General features: G+C 36.6%; 1 protein-coding gene across 1 annotated transcript; it reads right to left on the bottom strand.

The window, feature by feature from the left end:
• Nucleotides 1-1,496: 1,496 nt before the first annotated feature.
• Nucleotides 1,497-24,363, bottom strand: LOC147389241 (histone acetyltransferase HAC1-like). Its single transcript, XM_086419820.1, has 17 exons — nucleotides 24,142-24,363; nucleotides 22,488-22,788; nucleotides 21,339-21,444; nucleotides 20,439-20,736; nucleotides 19,907-20,356; nucleotides 17,423-19,263; nucleotides 16,573-16,869; nucleotides 16,217-16,495; nucleotides 14,471-14,599; nucleotides 14,080-14,280; nucleotides 13,752-13,894; nucleotides 13,355-13,667; nucleotides 12,934-13,073; nucleotides 4,059-4,137; nucleotides 3,549-3,938; nucleotides 2,524-2,741; nucleotides 1,497-2,068 (listed from the first exon to the last, which is right to left on the bottom strand). The coding sequence occupies exons 2-17, from the start codon at nucleotides 22,649-22,651 to the stop codon at nucleotides 1,954-1,956; spliced, it is 5,163 nt and encodes a 1,720-aa protein (XP_086275946.1). The 5' UTR covers nucleotides 22,652-22,788; nucleotides 24,142-24,363; the 3' UTR covers nucleotides 1,497-1,953.
• Between the last annotated feature and the right edge of the window lie 2,650 nt (nucleotides 24,364-27,013).

Consider the following 27,013-nt stretch of genomic DNA (forward strand, 5'->3'; position numbering starts at 1 on the left):
TTCATGAAATCTGTCTAATGCTTTTTCTAAAAGCTAGTTGCAACATTAACACAAGGCTTCGAAAATGAATAGTAAAGATTCCCTTGCTTCACTGTGTAAGATCAATTATTACTATTATTAGTAAAAAAAAAGTTAGTAATCATGTTGTTAGCCCTCTTTTACACTTTTTTTTTTATTGAGTCTGACTAGCCTTACTAACATAATGAGGAAAAAAAAAAGGCTTTACTAAACCTCATCCCGAGACCTTTTACACATCTCGAGGTCTTTTGACAATGGATGAGGTTTAGTAAGCCCTTTTTTTCCTCATTATGTTAGTTAGGAATAAAATATTATTTAAAAATGAATAATGCTGAAGTGACCCCAGGCTAGAATTTCATATCGCTTTTCTTGACTAGAAAGTATATGAGAACCATAGATGCTTTTCATCTCATCAAGATACGAGTGAAAAATCATTTATGATTCCTATCCACTTTCATGTCAAGAAGTGCGATATGAGGTCACTGCAGCACAATTCTTCAAAAAAAACAAAGAGAAATAATGAATTATTTTCGGGAGTCAAGTTGCATGCCATTTTGAGAAGGAAAATGGTGAACTACCATAAAAATTGACATCAATCCTCACATTGCTGATGCGAATGTACGAATGGAACCATAGATACATTTCATCGAGATACAAGTGAAAAGTGTCTATGGCTATGTGTACACCTCCACATTAGCAATGTGAGAATCGATGTAAATTTTAATGTGCACAACTCTTTTGAGAATTCATGTCCATACAGCAGCAGTTTAGAGAAAAAAAAAATCAATATAACGTAAATTTATAGAATAAAATCATAAAAACAACCAATTTTGTAACTAATTTTTTTTTTTTAAAGAAATGCATTTTAAAATTATTTAAATTATTTAAATTGCATTAAAAAAATTTATTTTAATTTAACTTTTGTGATAATTATATAAAAAATTATGATAAAATCATTTTTTTGGGGAAAGATTTGAATTATTACACCAAAATTTCTTAAATTATTTATCACTCCACTTAAAGATTAAAACAAATTCTTCAAACATTACAAAGATTTGGCTAAAATTATAATCTCAACATTATAACACTTATTCAAATAATTTTAGGTATTGTTTACAATTATGATCAGACCTCACATAAAATCCTAAACGAAAAAAATAGATCAAATCTAACAAATAATAAGATAATTTATTTTGGCAGCCCAACTTTTACTTATTATTTTCCTTTTATATTTAAATGGAATCAATAAAATTTAGGGTGCCAATAGCATCTCTCTAACCTTATTTATGGTGAAAAACCAAATTATACCCGAGATTCCTGTACAAGTATTTGCAGGCTGGGAGAGTTGTTGAACTAGTGATAATAATTTGAAGAAAAAGCGGAGCTACTGATTAGAATGTGTGTTAAAGGTAAAAAAAAATTACAATCGATAACTGTAGGGCCTGTAAGAAACTCAAAATAAAATTATTGCTGGGAAATGCTACTTATTCTTTTTTCCATCTATAAATAAGAAACCATTCTACAAAATGAGAAAAATGACAGCAAGTAAACAATAGTAGGAGCTGTGCCCTCCCCTCCCCCCTCGAAATTTTTTCCAAAAAGGATAAAAGGACTTGACTACCCAAATTTAATTTAACAAAGACCTTTCGAAAATCTAAAACCACTTATGTTACACTGGAATAGAGAGGACAAATCAAAGAATTGCCTCAATGAGGCCCAACATGGATCAATACTCGTACTACGGCTAAACAAGTCGGAAGGATATGGTTAGAAGAAGCTGAACTCCAATCATAGATGAAGGAAAATATTTCTCGCAAGTGACATCAATCAACCTTGGCCTTGGAGCATCTACTAATTCAATTGCTTAGTTCTAATTCAACACACGGGCCCCTATTTCTTGCCCTTGTGTGATGGCCATCCGTATATACAAACTGATCACCCGGTGTTCCCCGCAACCTCTGCAGCTCGTTGTCTCATCATCTCATTCACTGCAGCCCTTCGCCGAGACTCGGATTGCTGCTGCAACCGCCTCAAATGTTCTTTCAGATCCCTGAACAATAATGTGTACGTGGAACAAACTTAGAATATTTATCTGAAACACTTTCCTTACTAACCTAGGAAAGATTTTAAGCCTTCTAGTCGTTTTGCTCAAATGGATTACTATTTACTTACATTAGCAATCCAACACCACAGCCCACTAAATATCATCAAAAAGCTCAGTTTAAAAAAAAAAATTGGACTTGATCCAAGGTTTTGAAATGGACAGTTACTAAACTTCCACCTAACTCTGAAAATTAAAATTAAAATTCAACGGTGAAAAATAATTTTTTTTTTCAAAGTTCATATAATTTTGTCCTCTACAACCCTGAAGCATTAGATCATGTTTTTGGATGCCACAAGGTGATCAGAAGGACCCTTAGTAAGAGTGAAATCCTTACTAAACGGTTTCAATATGTATTGAGATTTGATGGAATTAATAAATGCTTAAGATAGGTAGATACGCACTTGCACCGTGGCACATGGCATTGTGATTCTCTACAAGCTCGAGCATGCAATTGGAGGATATACCACATTTTCTTACAGAGAACACAACCTCCAGAAGCACGGACTTTGCATTGTATACCATGGCGGAATAGCCCCTTAACCTTGCGGCAGTTGGGGTACATGCATTGTGGATAACGACATTGAGAAGCGTGCACCAGAAGATCAAGCATTTTCCTAAGCTGCAATAGCAAATAATTACAACATTTGAGTAACTTATCTAAAAAATGTTTCCATGAAAAGTATCAATTTTCAGATAAAAAAGAAATGGATAAACATCTTGGAATGATAAAGAGAACTTACTCAGAATAGAGAAATTGTTAAAAATTATAGAAGATAGGTTTGTATATTTTCAGACACCTCTACCACCCTCAGATTCTTTAATCATCTTATTTTGATCTCAAAATAATTTTTTTTTATTCTAACAATCATTTTTGGAGTCATCAACTCCAACTCCTTGGTTAAGTACATTTCGGAGTCATTCAGTAGTGCTATTCTGAACTGCAATGGGGCCATTATCCTAACATTTAAGGATTAATTTGCAGGAGTCATGCAAAATTATAGAAGCAATATAAACAACTTATTTACCAAATGATGGGGCCTTAAAAACTAATGAGAACCTCGATTGGCACACCAACTTTTAGTTATAACATACCTATTATGAGACACTAAACTCATCTTCTAGGATTTCTTAGAAAAACCTAAGAAAAGAAACTCTAAAAAGAGAAAAGGAGGGCATCATAGTCACCAAGTCAGGGTTCAAGAATAAGTCAGCAAGGGGGAAATTCAGAAAAATCAGGAAAAAATGGGGCTAGGGTGAGAAGTGTTGATATCATGACCACCCACCTTCACATTGACTACTAACTACCATGCTTGACTTTGCCAAAAGTTAAAATGTTTGTGTACCAATAAGTGCTACTAAACTAACATATCATTACAGCCTAAAGAACAAACCCATAACCTTCATTTACAAGAGTAACGGAATATACCTGCACAACTCGTTTTTGCCGAGCTTCTTTGTTCTGTGCATCACGATCAGCAATGGATGGATGAGTTGTCAACTTATGAGGATGATTAACAACCCCATCTTTATAACAAGTACTGCAAACATCATAATCGGGGCAGATTTCACAACGCCAACCCTGACCCGATTCGATGTCATTATGGCAAGTGTTGCATGTGGTCACAAAAGCTGGAGCCGTTGGGTTATGAAGATGATACAAGACCATCATAGAGGAATGCTTTGCTCGGCGTAGAGTATCATATTGGTAATGGTTTCCTTGACAAAGACTCAGAAAAGCCTGTCTCGTGTCGAAAAATTCACTCTCAAGAATCTCATCCTTATCCTTGGTATCTGAAGGCACATCATTCACTTCGACCTGCACAAAGATTTCTTACATTATAAACCTTCTATAACAACTCAAATTTCAACATAAGAAATAGGGAATTGAGTATGTTGGGTTGCAAACGGAGAAATATTTTTCGATTATAGAACTCACAAGATAAAATGTATGCTTGTCCCTAGTATTGCTAGGGTGTCTATCCCTCTCTTCAAGCCTGTGTTCTACATCATGACATCTGCAGTGGAAAAAAAATTAAAACATTAATTGTAAGTAGAGGGCCACGAAAACACTAAAACACTAAAACACAAAAATCTCAGATATGTTGGCACCATCAATTCTCCACAATTCTTAAGTAGTCCTACTGTTGTGCAATTCTGATTGGGCAGAGGAAGATAAATAAACAGTTATTTATTTCAATGGCGGTCTACTGGGGCTCTAGAACAAATAGGTTGGAGGCTAGGAAGTCCATCTCATTAGCTCTATGTAACATCCAGACCGCAGTTTTTCCATGTAGGCATGGATACATGTGTCAACAGTCGACACAACATGATGTGTATGGTATTATCACACTTAATTTTGAATACTTTTTATATGGAAGTAATGACTTGGTTGACCTGTAAATTATAAAGTATGAGTGATGCAAAAGTGCATGTAATAATAAAGGCTCAAATATTTATGTTCCCTTTTCCCTAGTCCTCTCAAGATCAAAGCAATTCCTTATATGCCATCTCTTCGGGCACCGAGCCATGTTGGTTCCCCTTGACAATTGGGAATATGATCAACAAAATTAGATATTTTCCCCATGAATTTACATTTTATGATAGTGGTACTCTCTTTATTATGTAAATAATGCATTGATCTCTAGCCAACAACATGCGCATAGATACTCTCTGTACAAGAACACCATTTGAATAACTAATAATCACCATTTGCCCTGACAATATTATTTTTTTTGGTAGACAAGATACAGTTTTAGATCGAATCAATAGATGACAAACGAACGTATACTTAAACAAGAATAATAAATATAAAAAAAACCTATATATACTTAAACGAATGTATATTCTTCAAGGGTATTAGGTCAGCAAGAATCAAAATCGTTGATAGGACTAGAAATGCGTCTAATCATTTCTATGGATGGTTGTTTTTTCACTTCCTTTTTTCTTTTCTTTTTTTGATAGATAAATGGAAATAAAAATTACAAATGAAGATCGAGATGACCTTCGCAAAGAAAACAAAATGTAAACAAAGAGCTAAGACTCTGACAAATTACAAACACTCTCCCATCGGAGAAGGAAGTCCTAAAAAAACACCGCTTTGAACTCCTTAAAGATCTTACACCAGTAAAACAAGAGCCAGAGAACCGATACAAAAATCCCATGACTAGACTGAACCTTCCCTTCAAAAGATCTTGCGTTTCTTTCCTTCCAAAGACCCCAAGTTATTGGGAATGGATTTAAACCCCAAAGCAGTCTTTTAGAAAGACAGAAGCTCGCTCCCAACTACAACCACTCCACTAAAACCTAGTTAATTGTGCCCGGCAAACAACCATCCACACCAAATAAAGAAAATAACTGGTCCCACGCCTCTTTTGCCATTGATTAGTCATCTCCTCATTGTGTAAGCACAAACAACAATAATTCAGACCACAAAAACCCCTTCTCCTCAACTTATCAAGAGTTAAAATCATTTCCACACAAAAAAAGCCAACCTAGATGGCACCCTTGGTACCCACATGACAACATGAGGAAAAGTAGAATCCCCACCCTGATTTAAATCATTATAGAACTCCTTAACCGAGGACAACCCTTTATCATTAGGCACCCAAACTCTTTATCATCCCCAAGAATGTCTATTGAAGCATTATTAAGGCACTCCAACAACTCCATAACCTCCAGCAACTCCCAATCATTCAACAACCTTCTAAAGCCCAAGTCCCAACTAGTACCACCACTATCCACCCCACAAAAACTAGCAATCAGTAAATTCCTTTACATTGATAGCAAATAATGACAGAAATCTTTCCTTCAACAGACCCACGCCACACCACACCACATATCCTCCCAAACGCTTACTTTATCGTCCCTCCCAGCCTTAAATGCAATCATTTTCTTGAATTGAGGTAGCACCTTAAGGATACCTTTTCACACCCACACCCATAAGGATTCTTGGACTCACCACTCTCCCACCCGAAAGCCTCTTTCCCAAATTTAGCTTTAATTACCTTACGCCACAACCCCTCCCACTTCCTTCTAAATCTCCATAGCCATTTCCCTAACAAAGCAACATTCAAGGACTCCAACTTTCTGAACCCAACACCCCCCAAACTCTTAACTGTATAAACATTCCTCCAACTAACCAAGTGCATCTTGCTCATCCCTTCCCCATCATAGCACAAAAAGTCTCTAAAAAGTTTGTCTAACCTGAGTTCCACTCTTAAGAAGCGAGAAAAGAGAATAGTAAACCGGAATACTAAAAAGCACTCTTTTGCTTAAAGTTAGCTTACCACCCTTTGACTGATATTGTACTTGCCAAGAACCCAACCTTCTAGAGATGCTCAATCACCGGCTCCCAAATGCTTTTACTTTTGTAAGGCTAGCCCATAGGATACACTCTGCTCTTACGTAAATTCACCGGTAACCCAGTTACTTTTTCAAAGCACCACAATAATCCTCTAAGGAATCTAATTTGATTAATTTCATCATCCAAGAATACCAAAGTATCTTCCGGAAACTTCAACTAAGTAACCAAGGGCCCACCTGCACTCAGTCTAAAACACCCCAAGTCTCCATTCTCAACCGCTTTGGCAATCATCCTCCCTAAAGTCTTAGCCACCACCAAGAAAACGAATGGGGATAGCAAGTCCCCCTTACGCAACCCCTAGAGCTCTTATAGAAGCATTTAGAAGAACCGTTAACAAGGATGGAAAAAAATAAAGAGAACTAACACACTTCATAATCCAATAAAACTACTTATGACCAAACCCCATCTGACCCAACAAATCTTAAACAACTCCAACTAACGTGATCATAAACAAACTAAACCCAACACTCTGGATTTTAACCTCGAAATAAAACATTGTTGGCAATTAGGACCTAGTCCATGATCTATCTCCCACTCAAACAGGTTCCTTGACTAAGACCAATACCCCCATTCAACACCTCTTTCGTACTTAAAGCTAATAATTTTGAAATAATTTTTTAGAGGCTCCACCAAGCTAATAGGTCTAAGATATGAAATGTCTTCAATCCCCACTTTTCAGGAACTAAAGCAACAAAGGAACAATTTGACCCGAGATCCAAACACCCCATGCTCAAAGAAGTCATTCATGACCACCATAAAGTCTACTCTAACCGTGTCCCAACATGATTTTAAAAAACCCAAAGTAAACCTGTTCGGCCCTGGTGCTTTATCCGAACACAAACTAGAGATAATTGTCACTACTTCCTCTTCCTAGAATGATCTTTCCAACCACAACCTTTGAGCCTCAGAGATAGAATCAAATTGCAACCCATCTAGTTTTGACTGCACCTAGTGAGTTTTGGTATATAGACCTAATTAAAACTCTACCACTCCCTTCCTGACCTTTTCATCCCCTTCTACCCAAACTCCCCCAATTTTGATTTTGGAAATGTGATTGGACCTCCTATGAGCGTTAGCCATACAATGAAAGAATTTGATATTTTCATCCCACTCTTTAAGCCATCTAATCCTGGACTTTTGACGCCAACACACTACCTCCATATTAACCTTTTTCTTAAATTCCTCTTTGAGGGATCCCCTTCCCCCAGAGATAGAGCCCTTCCTATCCAACTCCTCGAGCTCCAACAAGAGCTCTTTCTTCTTCACTTCCACCCTCCCGAATGTTAGCATAGTCCAACATTGCATGGGTACTCTTGGGATGTGCAATGTATAAAGCAGGGGCAACCCTCTTCTTGCAAGCCAGTTACAAGGATGAGTTAAGCTCATGGGCTTTAACATGGTATCAAAGTGGGTGTACCTCAGGGATGGATCGGGTTAGTATGTCCAACCCTACATTGAGGGGGAGAGCCGAGTGTCTCCAGCCCTGGCACTGAGAGGGAGTGTTAGCATAGCCCATGGGCCTAACTCATCCTTGCAAGCCAAATTACAAGGATGAGTTAGGCCCATGGGCTTTAACGCCAAACACCTCTCTATTTCACACCTTTCATTTTCTTTCACGTCTTTTAACTTCAATCTATACACTTCCCCCATTCTACCAACAAAACTCGAATTTGACTACCATTTATCAATAAGCTCCTGAAAAAACCCGTACAAGAACCACATGTTCTCAAATCTAAACAAGGAGGATCAACTTACAATTAGACCAACCTACAAAAGGATTGGACAATGATTAGACACTGGAAAACACCCTCCCACCTAGATGAAACTAAGGATATGTCGAGCTTATTCAAAGTCAGAGATTCCCAATTGTTAGAATGCCTTCCAGTTAATGGTAAGTCTACCAACTCATTGGATTAGACAAACTCCCCAAACTTTCTCATCTTCAAAGAGATACACGAACCCCCCAATTTTTCAAAAGAGAACCGGATGACATTAAAGTCACCCCCTAGAAGTGCAATTAAGGGAAAAAGGCACAAAGGCCTCCTAGTACCTAAGGCACACGCCTAAGTAAAGTTGGCACAATAAAATTAAAAGTAGTGAAAAGTGGGTTCTAGATATTCTACAATTATAGCATGTATAAATGTGAGTTTTTACAAAAAAAAATTAAGTATTCAACACTTCAAGAAGAAGAACAATCAATAGTGAAAGAAAAAATAGACAGTAACAAGGAGAATATAAATAAGGGAAGGAAAAAAAAGTAAAAGTAGGTCAACAACATAAGTTGTTGATGCTACGGCAGAACAATTACTATGGCTATCAATGAGTGGGTTCTGGTCAGGCTTGGTTGAGCACTAACCAGACCCTAAAAAGATAGGCTCAACCTTAGACTAGCCCAATACCCTTACCGAGCCTAAGCCAACTAAGTCCTAATGGATTTTGGCAGAGTAAAAATCACCAAATGTAAAATTCAATATTTTTAATGGTAAAAAATTGAACTTTCCAAATAAATTTTATTTTTTATAAAAAAAGTATACAATCAAATCTAAAATTAGTGTCTTAATTAAATTAATTCATTCATTTTTAGTGAGGCGCACGCCTAGTGTGCCTTGACTTAGAGGTAGTCAAGCCGAGTGCCTTGGTGCGCCTCACTTAAAATGCCTCGCCTCACATGTATTAAGGTGCCTTCGACTCGGCCCACCCCGCCTTGAGGCACACCTAAGGCGTACAAAGGCACTCGCCTTGACTACATTGTCCCCTAGGCACCAAGACTTATCCCAATACACCTTAATGTCACACAACTCCCCCAGAATTGGTTCTTCTCCAACTCCTTATTAGTACCATACATTCTCGAGAACACCCATTAGAAATCACGTATAGACAACCTACATATGATGAAAGCTAGAAAAGCACCGAACATGATTTTCTCAACAACACTACTTTTATCCCACAAAACAATGATACCCACAGCAGACACACTACACCACACAACCTCTTTGCAACCCACAACTCACTGACCATCTGCTTATCCATTACCTCCACCTTAGATTCTTGAAACAAAATAATCTGAGGATTGATGCTACAAACCATAGATTTAACAACCACCCTCTTTTTCTTGTCATTTAGATCCTTAACATTCCACAATAAAATCTTAAACAACATTATAAACAAACTTTCTTTGCCCTCCTAGGGAAAGCCTTCCACTTCTCTCATAATCAAAAGCTTTCTCCCTCTTTTAACTTCCTCTTGGTTGACCCCCAACACTAACAAACTATCAACCTCAACTACGAACTAGTACAAAAAGAGAGAACACTCATGAGCAATCATCCGAAAAGACAATTTCCTCCCTCCTGCTCTGTCGCACCGAAGCCAATCTACCTTCCACCACCTAATCCCTGAAACATGCCACTATTTCCTTCAAGACCTCAATCTCAATGAGCGAACTAACCACCTCCAACCCCATTGACACACCCACCTCAAAAACATTTTCCAGGTTCCAAGCGTAAGGAGTCACTACTTGCGGGGGTACCTATGTCCTTTTGCTTCCCAATTCATAAGGGGAACCTGAGACCATTAAAACAATGCCCCACAAGCCTCCAGCGATCAAAGATGGAACAGCGAGACCAGCTGACAAAAGGCCCAACTTAGCAGAGTGTTTCTTCGAGAAAAATCCAGAACCACTCAACTGAGTTGCACACAAGAGCCTCCTTGGGATAAAATGAAAAACGACACCCCCAAAACCCATATGCGAGGAACCACACTAACCTAGACGAAAAGCAGACATAAAAGCCTCCCCTACTTGTCCCTGCGCAATAAGGGGTTGTTCGTTTGCACTTCTAGCACAGCTTTTCATGCTTTTAAGCCAGAAAATCCTCTGGATGCGAGTTCGATTGGGCTTTTTGCACTTCCGCAGATTTGTTTTGAAGCAAAAAAAGTAGCGTCAACCTGAAGCCGCCCCAACCCTGCTTCGCGGGGAAGCTTTTGCACAAAGTCAAAGACCGAAAAATGGCTCTACTTGAAGGGACGACCATACCCTTTTACAAACATAAAAATTACAATGTAAAAAAATCAATTATAACTCTCTTTAAATTCACAGAACACGAAATTTAGGCTAGGGCACAGTCGATAGAAGAGATTTTGATCTCAGCCCTATGAGCAATAGAGATTTCGCTCTCAACCCTCTCGGACAGTAACACTGTTGGAGTTTCTGATTACAACCCTCTTATTGGATATTCCTACAGTGGATCAAGTTTGTATTTGATTGCCGTCATGTCTTCCATTTTTGCATAAAAGAGAGTTGATAAAGTCAATATGTATTCAATTTGCTAGTGAAGGAAAGTTATCTTGTTGCTCCATGAGTAAGGATGAAGGTGAGATTTCATGCTTTGAGTACTCTTTCATGTATTAGAGCAACATTTGAGAAACTTCTTCTTTTCCTTTTATTTTATTTTTTTGTGATAATTGAAGATAGTTGTTTTCACTGATAATGGTTATAAACAACTGGATTATCTTGTAGCTAACTACTCATTTTGTCCTAATATTTGTAGTCCTCAAATATCAAAATATATCATTTGATAATTTCTGCACATGTAAGGGTAATCTGGTCAATTGTCAGAATTCAGCAGTTGGAAGCTGTCAAACAAACTTCAATTTCAAGCTTTTGCTTCAAGCTCAATATTTTCAGCTTCTGTAACGAAAAAGGTTTTCCCACCAATCTTCTCCCAGACACAGAAAGCTGAAGTTGCAAGTGGTAAAGAACAGACCCTAAACTCCCCTAACTTGAATTTGAAATTATTTGACGGAAGAAGCAATGATTATGCCCTTCCCCCTGACAATATCAATTCTTCCCCAACCACCGAAGAATCAACTCAGTTACCTGGAAATGGTCTTTCCACCTGAGTTAGGCGAGAACTCTGAATCTCTTATCCTCCACCTTCGAGAACGAAACTGTTGAACTGAAAATCTAGGCACGAGCCCCCACCTCCTCCCCAACAACCTCACCTGAAGGTCCCACCTTCATTTTTTTCCTTCCAAGTTCACAAATCCCTAAATAACAAATTGTTGAAGATCATAAATGAGAAAGCCGACATCATACCTAAAGCCCCCTCCATACACTTTCAATCCACCAGGAATTCTCCATTGATAAAATCTATCTTTAATCATGGATTGGGATATATCCTCCATGTCCGTAGTTCTAGATTCCACTTCTGGAAAGCCTCCAAGTAGTCTCCCTATGTAGTTAAAGACATGGTTCCCCCACAAATTAAGTAGTAATCCCAAGATCTTTACCCAGGTGCCTTCTCCTTTCCACTTAGCTTCCAGCTTATTGACATTGGCAAACCAATGAAACAACCTCACTACCACCCCATCTACCTTCACTAATTTGAGACAAGCGATTGCGCCTGCCACGGATTTGTTCTCGGCCAGGAGTATTTTGTTCAATTTCCCTCAAAGATAAGATTTGAACTTTAGTCGCCCCTTTTGGTTGAAGCTTACTAACTTTTGTCTGACTGTCTCTTTCAGAAACCCCCAATCCAGTTCATCGCCACTAGCTTCACAAACCATCGCCCATTTCCAAACTCTGACTCCGAAGCAGTCCTCCTCCTTAACCAAGCACCCCTAACCACTTTAAAATATGAAACAACAAACTGAGCATCTTTCTTCTTCCGCAAAACCTTGGCCCACGGAACTGATTTATCCAGTCCTTAATCTGCCACCACAACCTTCTTCACAGCCTCCTCCATCTTCTTCTCTGGTTTAAAGTCAACCTTCAACCCCAGACCCAACTCTCTTCACCCCTTCCCATCAGCACCTTCAGGGAAAACCAGTACCTGGGTCTTAACTATCTCTCTATAAACAATTGTAATTTAATAAATTTTCCATTTCTATTCTTGTTTCCTGAAACAACTAAAATTCAGCCGTTCAAAGTATGCTTTGCCCAGAACGCTATAGTTGAGTCCCCTGCTGAGGCTAACACCCTGCTCAACCAAATCCCTTCCTCAAACAGTAACGTTACCTTCGTCTCTCCTCTTCTTCACACCTCTTTCAACTCCACACCTTTTTGATTCTGTAACCCGCACGAACTTCCTAGATCCCACCTTGATATCGAACATCTTTTTCACCCTGTCTGCTTCATTTGCCCTACTGAATAGATTTCAAAAAATGCACGAAGATACAAGGAGATGTGATCACTTCAGCCGTGTGTGTGCGTGTGTGTGTGTGTGTGTGTGCGTGTGTAGTGAGAAAATAAAGAACAAGTGTTCCCCTTGCATAACTAGTCATCTTCATTTGCCCTGACAACATTTTGGTTGGTAGACGAGATAAAATTTCATATGGCATTACTAGATGTAAAACAAAGGTATAGACGGTATAGTTACATAAGAAAAAAATCTAAAAAAATAAAACAGTAGTTCTAAACTACAATTGGATAATGTGGTTAGAGAATGCTTACTTATCACAAAGCTGAAAGTTTTTGCATTGATTGCAAACCCAACGGTTTCCAGACACCATTAGATTACAACAATGAGAGCATGCATGCTGCAAGTGTACCATGATAAAATCTTCCTTCATCGGATAGATTGTTTCACCAAGCTGTGGAAATAATAAAATGTCAAGAAAATAAATAAATAGATCTAAAAAAGTAAAAGGTAAATCTGAAGGATGGTCATTGAAAAATATTGAGATTGAATCATTCTGAAGCATAAGAAAAATAAAAATATTAGTAATCAGTGACAAAAGCTAAACTTCTACAATGGTTAATAAATCTAAAATAGACCAATGCACTCAGTATGATAAAGCAAACACTCTTCTAACTTCATGAGCACTTAAATTTTCAATAAAAAAATTAATTTAAAAGGAGTAATAAAATTTACTTTTTGCATTAGCAGAGCATCCTTTGAGGCATTGCCAGAAAGATCAGTTTGACCAGCAGCTTTTAAAGCCCTTTTTGTTATAGTCTTTTTTGTTTTTCCTTTCTTCTGTTGTCTTCTACCATCTTCCTCTTGACGAAGCAGATTGATCATATCCTCAGCAGCACCAGGCCAGTAATCGCCGTCAAAATATGGTAAGCGAGCTGCGGTTACCTTAGCCTTACATTCACCGGAGGATACAAAGAAATGATCATATAAATTAGTGAGATCCACCACAATCTTTTCCTTGACAGCTTTCCGCAACATTGATAGATACCTGTGAGAAAAAAAATTCAAGGGTAAGGAAAATAAATTCAGCATTAACATAACTCATACTAATTTTGGAGATTATCAAGCTCACCACTCCCTCAGTTTATCAGATTTTGGTGTTTTCTGAATTTCTGGATGGCAATATAGAATATAATCTTCACCCTTCAATGGAGGGCAAGCCCATATGTAGCAGCTAGAGAAACCCCGCATCTTGCAATATTCAAGGTATCCTATCTGAAAAAAGAATCACAATAAATCCCAAAGTCACATTTTTAATCTGATATAGAAGTCCAAGAACATTCTATAAGTAAGAAACCAAAAAAAATCAACTATTTCTAAGAATATATGAATTTAAGAAAACAATGATTAAAAATCTAAAATCAAAACTTGCAAAGTAGAAAGGAAAATTTTCAATGTACCAGAATTTCATGGTAAACAAACGTTCGGAGAGCCTCTCCAGTGATTGTTCTAATTTCGGGCCTGAAGTATTTGACAGAATCCAGATATGAAAGGTACACACGCCGTTGATTTGGGAACTGGCATTCTGCACCAAATTCTTGAACGTACATGCCAAAAAGACATACTTCGACACCTTCAATCTTCTGGAACAACAGAATGACCTAGTAGAAGTATTGGTGAGTTCATCATTTTAAGAATCTTCAAAAGGCAATCTTCATTATAAACTTGAAGAAACAATACACTACAAAAAAATATATGCTCATTTGGTTTTTACTAACATCAAACGTCTTTGACGAAATAAGAAAAGAAAACAAAATTATCTTCCTACAAGATTAAAACATTTGTAGTCACCTTGGATTTATACGGAAATTCTATCGGGTAATTCTCTTCTTGAAAAATCTCTAGAAATCTTTGCTTCACTTCCAATTTTTTATCAACTGATGACACAACTCTGACCACAAGTGCTTCTGCTCCTGGAACCTGATAATATGAACTAAAAATTAGCTTATATGCAACAAAAATAAAATGAGCACTAAAGTTTCACTTTTCTAGAAAACAAGCCTGAGCAACCCATATAAATGATACATATCTTGCTTAGAAAAGATATGGACAGTTGTGCGTACACGACACAAATATAAGTATCATACACATTGACCTCCAGAAACTTGATACACAAAGAGAGAAACAATACAATAGAATATATCAAAATACGTTGATATACATCATATATAACATATAATATATACAGATATATATTGAGGATTGGGGGACACAACTAGTTGTTATTGTTAAAACTTTTGTTACACCACCACACATGGATGCAGTCCACTTTTTCAATTTTTTCTACAACACCGCCAGATGTCGTTGGATCTTGTAAAATGGATGGCATCCGAGAAATGTAAATAGTTGCAACAAATAGTTGTCCCTCTATCCCGACCCTATATATCTAGGGGGGCGTTCAAGGGCCAAACATTTCGGAACATATAGGTTAAAAGTTTCGGAATGGGCTGATTTTTTGTGAGGATGATCTCCATGGTGAGGAGATCATCCTCACAAAAATCAGCCATTCCAAAACTTAGATCCTCACAAAAAATCAGCCATTCCGAAACTTCTAACCCCAGTTTACAAGTTGAAGAATCATGGACCATCAATTATTTATAAACCCCTTTTGATGGGGTTAGAAGTTTCAGAATAGGCTGATTTTTTTAGAGGATGATCTCTTCACCATAGAGATCATTCTCACCAAAAAAAAAAAAAAAAGTCCATTCTGAAACTTCTAACCCATATAGGACGAAACACGTTGGCAAAATGTTTGGCCCTTAACAGTCCCCATATATATAGACAGCATTCGGTAGCTAAAGTTGTATACAAAGTCTTGTCCTAAATGGCTAAAAAGTTACAGAATGGGTAATGGTAAAAATTGAGGGTCCACAATTCTTCAACTTGTAAACTGGAGTTAGAAATTTTGGAATGGGCTAATTTATTGTGAGGATGATCTCCTCACCATAGAGATCATCCTCACAAAAAAAATCAGCCCATTATGAAACTTTTAGCCCATACAGGACAAAACACTTTGTCCACAACTTTGGCTACTATTTTGGCTCTTGAACCTGATCCTATATATATATATATATAGCTGTTTTGAAAAATTGGGGCATTAGTGCCCTTGTTACAACATGTCTTGGAGGCCAAAGATAGATAATCAACGGGGGTACATATAGAAGTAAACTAGGCCAAGAAACACCAACACAATAAGTATGTGCAAAAGCAAATTACAATAGAAAATGGTCAGATAGTCATGGGCCTAAGTTGTAATTGGCAAAAAGAAGCTTTGGAATCACTTTTGGATTAAATATTTACAAAAACAAAGAAATGCTTGGGAGGAATATATTGGAAATATATTGGAAACCATTAATCTGAATATTTCAGTATCAAGAGTTTCCCGAGGGACCAACTAGTGACGACCTTTAAAGTTTTGAAAATGGACTGCTGACACATGGCAGCGAAAAAATGCATTTTTTCCCAATTATCAAAGTAATTTGCAAGTTCCTCAACAATCAATATCAAAAACATTACAAAGAAAGTCAAATAAATCACCTCATCAAAATGCTTCCCTAGAAACCTTGCTCTGTCCTGCCTCTCTTGTTTAAGTCGCCTAAAAAGCCGCTGCTCTATGTGATCACTGAGGATCGTTCTTGGCAAATCTTTTGCACCAAGAACAGCACTCTGCGGTAAGGGCTGACGTTCTCCTCTTTTGACCTCTTCTATGTAACAATTAGGGCAAGTATACTCAGCTTGACCTCCATCGTTCCTTCGACCATTAAAGAGCGCACATATTTGATGTTGCCAGGCTTCACATTTATCACATTGAACCCACTGTAGATGAACTTAAAATCATTAACACATGTGGAGAGTAGATAAAACATAGGAAAAGAAGAAGAAACAGAACTTACCCATTCTTCAGTTTCCTCGTCATTTTTCTTCTTCTCCAGCCTTGGCTTTGGAATAACAATCCCATCAGCCTCAATAGTGTCCCCACGAGCCTCATTGTAACATGGAATGCAGAAGTAGTGTCGTGTATCACCATGACCAGCGGTATAAAACATTGCATTTCGCTTGATGCGAGCACCGCATGGTGTGCAATATATGGGGGGAGGCTCAAAAGTAAGTTTTTCCACTGCACACAGTTGACAAGAGTTCTCACTCATTGAATTTTCCATGGCTTGGTTTTTTTCAGCCTTTGCTTTACTCTGTAAAATGTAAAATTAGTGGCATAATAAAATCAGTATCTGAAGGATTGTCTATTATAGAGTAAAAGAGAAACAATGCAGCATTATCCTTGATATCAAGAAAACTCAGCAACACCTACATACTATTATAAAAATTTTAAAATCCTAATAATAATCAATTACTCAGGAAAAAAAATGATATAAAGCTAGTTCATGCAATCATGTAAACAATCATGATACTTGGCTGACCCTTCATTACAGGATCTAGAAAAGCTCGCCCCACATTGCACAATTTCCAACAGAGGTTTACCAAGCCAATTTACTTATAAGCTAGCTTGGTATTTAGTCAGGTTTATTTGATGCAACATCTTCACAGAAACTAATAAACACCAGAGAACAACATTTACTTGATTTTGCAAAATAAACAATAGGAGTAAATTGCATCGTTACCATAAAGATACCAAGTGCCTCCCTTGCTACACAGTTACTAGAAATATAGCCATGAAATTGATAAAATTGCAACAAAATAATTTGGCAATTTTTTTGGTAAGAAAAGAGAGGTTCATATGCTAACCTGACCAACCCACTGTCTGAGACCAGTAATATGCTGTCTTACTTGCTCCGGTGTGAAAAGTTCAGTCAGCGACACACCCTTTACTTTTGGCTTCCCTGTTTTAGTTCCAACTGCACTTTCAATAGGTTGCACGGTGGTTTCCTGGATATCCTGAACAATCCCGTTCTCAACTCTTTCTTGCTTAACAAGACCATCACGCTCGTTTGGAGAAAGAACTTCAACATCAGGCCTAGTAATGCAGACATCATCAGATTCATGTTTCTTAATCTCACTAAAACTAGAATACCCTCGCTCAGAACTAACAAACGGTTCTGTCTTCACTTCTGTAACCTGAAAATTAGCCGACGTGTGCATCCCAACCTCTTGGCATGCTTGGGGCAATGTATCCCCTGAAATCTGAGCTGTGCCCATTGCAGTACCTGATACAGGAGAACTTTCTCCCCTCGGCATAACAGGCAAGCATGGATGTTCATGTTCCATCTTCATTCGTTTAGATGTTTGTAGATCTTCAGAAGTTTCAACAGTTGGACTAGTCTTTGATGTTGTAGCATCAAAGGGTTTCAAGGATCCATTAACTGAATTTTGTAAATCACTACTAGATGGAGGACGAGCACATGCCTTAAGTTGGGATGCTATGCGACAACGCACGGGAACACAAACGGGGCAATTAGAAACCCTACAAATTTTAAGATGGTGATACAGCATTTTGGAAGTATGGCAACGGGAATATGAACATCGGTCTACTCTGCAGTTTTTCATATGTTTCAACAACTTCTGCACTGTTAGACAATTCACTTCTGGGCATGTTCCTTCTGGAACCGTACACCGATTGGCATGAAACATGAATAGTAACCACCTTTGCTGGTTAATATAATTTCGAGAATTTCCATGAATATAGGATGCACCACTTGAAGTTAGTGGCAATGGAGTATTTCTAGAAACACCAGTTTGACCAGTAATAGATCCTTCTGAAGATTGATGAGGTCGTTGAGCTTCATCTTGTCCTGTTATTCGTTGACGGAACTCGTCTTGGATATGTTGCTCATGTATTGACTGGTCTTGTAGGTTTGACTTTTCTTGTGACTGAGACAGAGAATGCCAGATGCCTTGCAGTTGTGCTTCTGGTGCTGCTGCTCCAACAGAGAGACAACTAAAATTACTTGGAGAATCTGTAGTCTCTTGAAGTGGATGCAACATCTGCTGCATATGCTGTGAGTTATCCTGTGAGCCAGATGGATGAGAGAGCATTTGAGAACCTCTAGAATGATCTTCAACAGCAATGTTGTTCTGCTGGAATTGATTCTGTAACATGGAAAGTTGGAATTGATCGTGAACTTGTGAATTGAGAAGTTCATTATGGGATAATTTCATTCCGTGATCACCCATTACTTGACTACCCGGATCAGCTGATTGTTGAGACTGCTTTAAAGCATCATTTCTCAAAAACGGTTGCTGGTGCTGCTGACTTTGCTGCTTTTGTTGATGTTGAACAAATTGTTGTTGTTGAAATTGATTCGAATTTTGCAGATATTGTTGTTGTTGAAATTTTTGCAACTGTTGCTGAGAAATATGTGATGACTGGAAGTTCATCTTTGTTGAAGGATCAACTGTTTGAGGCTTTGCAATTTCAGTCTGTTTTATTGACTGCAAGTTAGGTTGGTTGGGTATCAAGGAAGAGTTAATCTTAGACTTGGATTGCAAGTTCAAAGGATTCATATTCTGGTTATTCAACAAAGATCCAGAGGAAGTCACAGTGCCCAATAAGTTTCCAGACCCAGATAGATCAGCACTGTTCACACTATATCCATCGCTTGTCATTGGAATTAATTGCTGAGACAATGCTGTTGAACAAAGAATTAGAAACAGACCCTCAGTTTCAAAAGAGATATATATATATAGAGAGAGAGAGAGAAAGAGTGAGAGAAATAGGGTATAAAATGGGTCAGAGTTTATCTGAAATCAAAGCAATCCGAATCCAAATTTAGCGGATTTTAACCTTGGAGTAGATCCAAATAAAAATAAGATCTAGTATGGGTTGATGTCCCATGGCCCGAGTCAGATTCGGGTCGGATATGGATCCGTCCCTATAACCACCTAGATCCGAATGATATATCGCTTTGAAAATTACATTTTTATGTTTTTCAAAATATCTTTTAATAATATAACATGAATTCTTATAAAAATAAAAGAATTATAATGGTACAATTGAATAATAGAGCAATTAGAAACAAAAATATATATATATCTAAAGCAAAAAAAAAAACTGAACGGCCTAGAATTATTCAACCCAAATCAAGTAATTCAGTCAGGTCGGATCTGGATACGGATTAAGTGAAAGCAAAAAATGGTTCAATTATGGTTTTAGCTAATGGGATCCGAGTCGGATACGGATTTGGATCCAGTTATAAAATTTGGATCTGGATATGGATATATTCAGATCCGGCCCAAACCCAACCCATTTTACGCCCTAGATAGAGGGAGTACTCTGCATTAGTTGTTGCTGCCGTTGCTGATCAAAGTGTTGATTTAAAGCCTTGGGCAAATTTCCATACGGTGACGCAGTCAGGTATCCCTCAGATGTTGTTGACCCATTGACCATTTGCATCTTGTTTCCCATCAACCCTGACCCACCATTGAAAGCCCTATTCGGAAATCCATACGAAGAAGGCTTCTGGTTAAAGCTAGATCTCATTGCAATGCCAGCTTGGTTTCCAACGCTGTGCAATGCACGGTTGTTATTATGACCACCAATGTACTGCTTTGGTTGTAGCTGCGACACCGTCGTTGATTCAACACCAGAAAACCCACCATTATTAGAAAAATCTGAATTTATGGAAGTCTGGGCATTACTCAATCCTGGTGTAGGAATCATTTGGCTTGCCATTCTTTGCGCAGTCATGGGTGACATCATATCGTTTCCATTAGGTAGGGGTCCTGCAGCACTAGATTTTGTTACTTTCGGTCGAAGCAAGCGAGCTAATATCAGTAGTATATGAAATAGTAGAGTTGGAATTACCATCAGAAGCATTGAAGGAACCACCATGTATTTCACCAGTTGAACCATTGGCCGTTGGCAACAAGCTTACATTGTTGACAGTATTAGGTGCTAAATTCAAGGAACTTTCCATAGATGCTGGCATTGTCGAGTTCAAGTTTCCACTATGTGGCATACCAGGCGTCGGTATCATTGTTGTACCAATGGCTGAGGATGAAGAAACAAGGTGCGGTAATTGTTGGCTGTGATTAGTGGCAGGCATACGTCTGGTCAATATACGTAAACGAGTCTCCAATGTGTCCATGTTCGCATATTCCTCCTAATGGTGCACAAAAATGGATGAGTTAAGAAAGATACCGAGGGATGAGCACAGATGGTTGAAGCCTGATAAGTTCTAAACAAAAACAAACAAAAAAAGGTGAAAAAGACATTTTTGTAAAAAATTCACCTTTTGTTTTTTTGGATAGGTAAAACGTTAGTGGCTAGTAAGTAAGGTGGAGTTGGGTTCAAGGGGGTTTGAAACTAAAAGCCCGATTGGATACACTTAAAAAAGTAACTTTTTTTTTTTTACTTTTGAAGTTAAAAAGTAAGTTTAGATTCATTTTAGAAAACTACTTTTAAAAAGTAGAAATCCTAATCCTAACTTTTTAAGAAGAAAAAGGAAACTACTTTCTACTTTTTAAAAGTTACTTTCTTCCTAGCTACTTTTTTACTTTCTATTTTCTATCCAAACGGGGCCTAAGTGTGGGAACAATACTCCACACGTCTTACCAACTTATTAGCTAAGTTGACACTTCAAAGAAAAAGCATATCCTAAAAGAAAAGAATTGAATCCCACGAAAACAAGACAGCAATCTAAGTACTGCCCCACAGAAGCTCAATCAGCCCAAACCAAGAACTTTAATCACAAGAATAGCAGACCTTTGAGGAAGCACTCTTGAATAAGGCCTCCTCCAAGCGCTTTACAATATCTTTCACCTTTGCTAGCATTTCAGGAGTTGACGGCCACTGACGGAAAAGTTGGAGGCTGGGAAAACAATGAAAAAATTAAAAACTAATAAATTAAGCGGTAATTCATAACTAGTAGACAAATAATTGATCAGGAAAGCACAATGAAAAAATATCGAATTAATGTTAGTAGAGATCTATTGCCAACTCCAATACTTGGCATAACATAGATGATTGAAAGGACGATAAATATTAGTTTCTGGTCATTGTTTATTAGATTCATTGTGTCAAAAGGATCTGTCACAAAGAATAAGACAAGAATACAAGGATGATTCACAAGCTCTTGGTTATTCCAAAACCAGGCAATTTTCGTGACCTATAAATACATATTGTGGGCGTATTATGTATAAACAGACAAATATGCATGGTCAAGATTATTGGTTCATGCCAAAATTCTGATGGATTACATTCCATTTGCAAACAGTCAATGAAAGTTTGTTATCTCCATCGCTGTGACTTGGTTCTTTTATTGCTCAATAAATCCATATCGGAATAATATCAATATAGTTTAATGCTCACAAGCAATGTAACAAAGGTGCAGTGCATACATGTGTATCAGTGTCTGACACTGATGTGAAATGTGAGAACACTAACCCCAGAAACCAGATATGTAAATACATGTATAAAGTTTATTCAATATGTTGAGAGCTATATTATTTCTTTTTTTTTTAAACCATATTTTATGAAGGTGACGGCTTGGTCAAATTCTATGAGTGTTGACAACTTAAGCACAACTTCACCTACTAACTACTTATCACTAACGCAATGCTTGCCCATCACACAAACAAATCAAATACTTTTTTTTTTGTATCAAGCATACAATATAAAAAAAGATTGTATATAGATACACAACATAAATTTGTGAATGAGTTGAGATTTAATTGAAAGTGTGTCAACATGGCTGATGCATGAATATGGCATTGTCTGACGAGGTAAATTCTTATGAAATGGAATATCCTATAGGTGCAAAGCGCAAGAGAATTTGATTGCAGCCATGCTCACAAACTAACATAGTAAGATTTTTCTCAAAAAAAAAAAAGATTAACCATTGAAAAGACTTACATTCTTTCTCGCATACGCATGCGTGTCATCTCAAATTCAGGTTCCATACTGAATGAGCTACGGTGACCACCTAAATTTGGAATCTGGGGTTGTAGAGTACTACCATTCTGCTGAGTGAGGACGGGTAACTGAGGCCCCGCTTGATTAGGTACTTTTCCCGACATATGTGCCTGCGTGCATCTTTAGTCCATATACTGGACCACTTTTATATCTCAATCAACCCTTCACTGAAGTCTTCACTAAGTGATTCTGTGCAGTGTATCCAACTCCCTAAACTTGCAATCAATCTAAGTAATGAATCCTGTAGAGAGAATGCACCAAGAGTCAACACAAACTTCAAACAATTTTAATCCAGCTGAATGAAAATCACTATGATGTGCATTACTTATGCAATATGACAAGGAACAAGGATGGAAAGCCAACATGAGACCATCCCACCCCGCCTTCTTTTAGAGACAACTGGTCAGTAATACCACCCAAGTTTTCCAAATGGCGAGAACTCGCGCGTGAATATTATATATAATTATATTTATTTCAGTAAATCCTAACCTGAGTGGGCACACTGATAGGGATGAACTTCTGAAAGAAAGGCAAATTATGAGCTGATGTATAGGGTTGGAAAGCAATGTTGCTATTTTTTCTAGTTTTTTTTGCTTTTAACCTTGTCCTCCTTTTCTTCATAGATTTACTAATAAAATTTCTTTATCTATCCAAAAAATAAAGTTTTGAATGGTTAGTAACTTTGAACTGCAGCGTTTCCACAGAAAAACCTCTTCCCACTAGTGCAATATGTCATTGATGAATCAATGTCACAATGGATAACTGAATCATGACTTATCCAATAGATGTACAGTATACACCATCATGATTTAAGGTCGCTAAACATAAAAAACTACAAGGCCTTGAAATCCAATCGATTGCAACATGGACAAACAACCATCTAGACTGGAAAAAAATTCATAGAAAAATTATAATTCCATGCAATTCAATTGAGGTGAAGGATCTATATAAGCTCCAGATTCACAAACTGCAAACTCAAATGTCCCCATCTTCACCATCATTTGGTAACAATCAATTTTTCAAAAATAAATTCAATACCCATATCCAATCTTTGATGATTCAGAACATTTGAATAGCAAATAAATTTATAAAAAAAACATGGGGATTGGATAAATGACACTGCACCGCCCAATTGAGGTGTTTGCAGATGGCAATCAATCCATGAAAAACAAAACTAAGTTGGAACTCGAATGACTTACTCAACATATAATTAGAACTCAAATCTCTACATAGTCATTTATAAAACATAAAACTAAAGATTAACAATGGGATAATTGAATTTCTTCGGCGCACGCATTTCTACAACTACAATTGGACTGCAAAATCAATGATATATAGATAAATTAAAAAGTTTAAACGTATAAAGATCGAATTTTGAAATTGAAACCCTTCCAAGACAATAACTTTTTTCCTTTAAATATTGGACAAGTCCCTCAGGAATCAGCAAATCAAAAGCAGAGATAGAGTTGCTTAATTTGGAGAAGACTGAAGGTCCAAACCAATTATGATTTCAAGTTTGGGTCGAAACCTAGGGTTTCAGATTAGAAATGAAAAACCCTAGAAAAAACAGGGGGATTGCAAAGGAAACACAAACCTGCAAGCCGGAGGGAGTGTTCGCGATCGTCGAGAGAAACACAGAGCGATTTGGATCGAAGATTTGATTAATCAATTCGACTGCAGAGAAAAATTGCACGCATGAATCAATCAATCGGAAAGTTTGGGGCTGAAAATTTCAGTCTCATACATTGAGATTGAGGAAAAATAATCCAAATTGGGACTTAGGTCAAAAACTCGTCGTTCGAAATTTCAATTTTTTGAGAAAAAAAAAGGGGAAAAATTAGTAGGACTGTAGGAGAATGACTCAACTCGGAATCGGAATCGGAACCGCCACTCCAACTCGAACTCCTACCGTGATTGAACCCTATGTTGCTTGCTTCGTCGGTTTGATCAGTTCGAATTCGGGTTCGGAGTTCTTTGTTCGCCCATCTAAAATGTACCCGGTTCATAGGGTTAGAGAAATTTGTTTTCGAGTCCGCTTTGATTTTTTATATATATAGGGTGGTGTTGGAGGCCTAAGGTGAGCCAAACTTTGTAACAAATATTTTTTAAAATATGGGTTAAAAGCTTTAGAATAAACTGATTTTTTATGATTTTTATGATGTCCTGAGATCATCCTCATCAAAAATCAATTTATTCCAAAAATTTTAATCCCATCAAAAGTGATTTATAAAAATTGGACGGTCCACAATTCTTCAACTAGTAAATTAGGGTTAGAAGTTTCAGAATGAATTGATTTTTGGTGAGGATGATCTTTTCACCGTAGAGATCATCCTCACAAAAAATTAACCCATTATGAAACTTCTAACCCATGTTTTCAAAAATGTTTGGCTCTCTTTAGGGCCTCCAAACGCTCCCCATATATATATAATTCAAGTATACAAGTTATAATTACAATTATAATATTAAAAAATTATACTTTAAATAGAAATAAATTAATCTAAATTTAAAATACGAACAGTGAAAAAAAAATCAATAAAAAAAATATTTTGTTCGTTAAACTTAATTAATGGGTTCGTCGAATTTCATGCTTTGGTTCATCGAACCTGACCAAAATTCAATGGGTTTGTGGATTTTACAAATTGTACTGCAATCTAGTTCACTTCGTATAGATTTGTGGTTCAGACTAGTAGAAATGAATTGGGTAACATAGATCGAACCGAATATTTGATGATTGAATCACAGTCTGATCGAGTTCCATTCGGTTGGACCGATGCAAGTTCAATTTGGGTTTCATTAAAAACTTATTTTAAAACTCGTGGACATTTTATAACAGAAAAATTATGATTTTCGCATTCATTTTTTTTGAGTTTTTGTTGTTTTTATGTGCTTGCTTGCAACAGTGATTGAATTTATATGCAAATGATGGTAAAATCAAATTAAAAGGTAGGAAAATGGTACAAAAATTTTGTAAATTAGTATATATATATTCACGAGGTGTTTGGAGCTGGACCGTATGCTTGGCCATATAAGCCAAGGATAAATCCCTAGGAGAGAGGTTTGAACTCAAGACCTCCCGTTTTTTGGAGGGAGGCCTTGTCCACTATGGGCAACTCTCATTATTTTTCTTTTTATTTTTTTAATGTGAAAACTATAATTTATATATTTAAGTATAAAAAAAAACTAAGAATTGTAAAGATTATCGTAAATCTCAAAACAAAATGATGAGTGGATAAGAAAATTAAAAAAAATATATATTTAAAAACAAGATATTTAATTATTAACTTTAATTTATTTAAGTAAAAAAAAAAAGTAAAAATATATTATAAATTTTGAAAGAATTGGTGAGTGGTCTATAAAAGATGTAAAAAAATTTAACCAAATAGAATATTAATTATTAAAATAATAAGAGTATAAATAAAATTAATATAGATCTCAAATAATTTGATAAGTGGCCAAGAAAATATCAAAATTTAGCAATTAAAAAATTATTTGATTATTTAAATTTATTGATAATCAATATATTTAAGAAAAAATAATTAAAAATCATAAAAATAGTAAAACTTATGACAAATCTTGAAAAAATTGGTGAGAAAACTAAAAATTATATAAAGTATCAAAAAAAAAAAAATCAGTATTCAATTATTAAAATTAATTACAACTAATATCAAAATAGTAAATATTATAAATGATTACTGTAAATCTTAGAGAAATGGGCTCAACAATGAAAATATGTGTTTTCGTATTTTGTATTTTTTAATCAACTCAACATCTTAGAGATGTTTTTGCAAATATTTCTCTCGACGAGCTCACAACAAGTTCATTTTCCTAAAAAACTCTATGTTTTTAATTCGAATATATTATTTAGTAGAATCACACAAGTCTTCTTTTTTCCTTTAAGTTTTTATATTCTGGCACAATCCCGATGCGGCTAGATCGACTGCTTACGGTGGCCTAAGTCAATAGAGCCTTTTCGATCATGGAATATTGCTATTTAAGTTCGTTCTTATAAGAGAAAAATTGTAGAGTGTGAATCAATCAATCAAGAAGTTTGGGGTTGAGAATTACAGAATGATAAATTTAGAGAGTTGTTATTGCCACACCAACTTTTACTGATGCCACACCAATTGTGTGCAATTCTTTGGTGATTTATATTAAGGGTGCAACTTGATCCGGTTCAAACCGAGAATCAAATCAAACTGATAGCTTTGGGATGGTTTGATTCAGTTTGGAATAAGTTGCGGTTCGATTTCAGGTTATGAAAATGGAGAACCGATCAATTTAATTCGGTTCTCAGATCAAGCTTGTATAGAACCGAACCCTTATGCAATAAGTAAATATATATGTATATAATAATTATTATGAATTATTTTAAGAGTTAAGAAATAGATTGACGATCTTTTATAGATAAACTAATGATTTTTTATGGATAGATTAGTGATTATTTGTATGAAATTGTATGCTTACTA

This window comes from Akebia trifoliata, chromosome 12 (genome assembly GCF_017979445.1).
Source record: "Akebia trifoliata isolate Shusen 1 chromosome 12, ASM1797944v1, whole genome shotgun sequence".
In the NCBI taxonomy this organism is placed as follows: Eukaryota; Viridiplantae; Streptophyta; class Magnoliopsida; order Ranunculales; family Lardizabalaceae; genus Akebia; species Akebia trifoliata.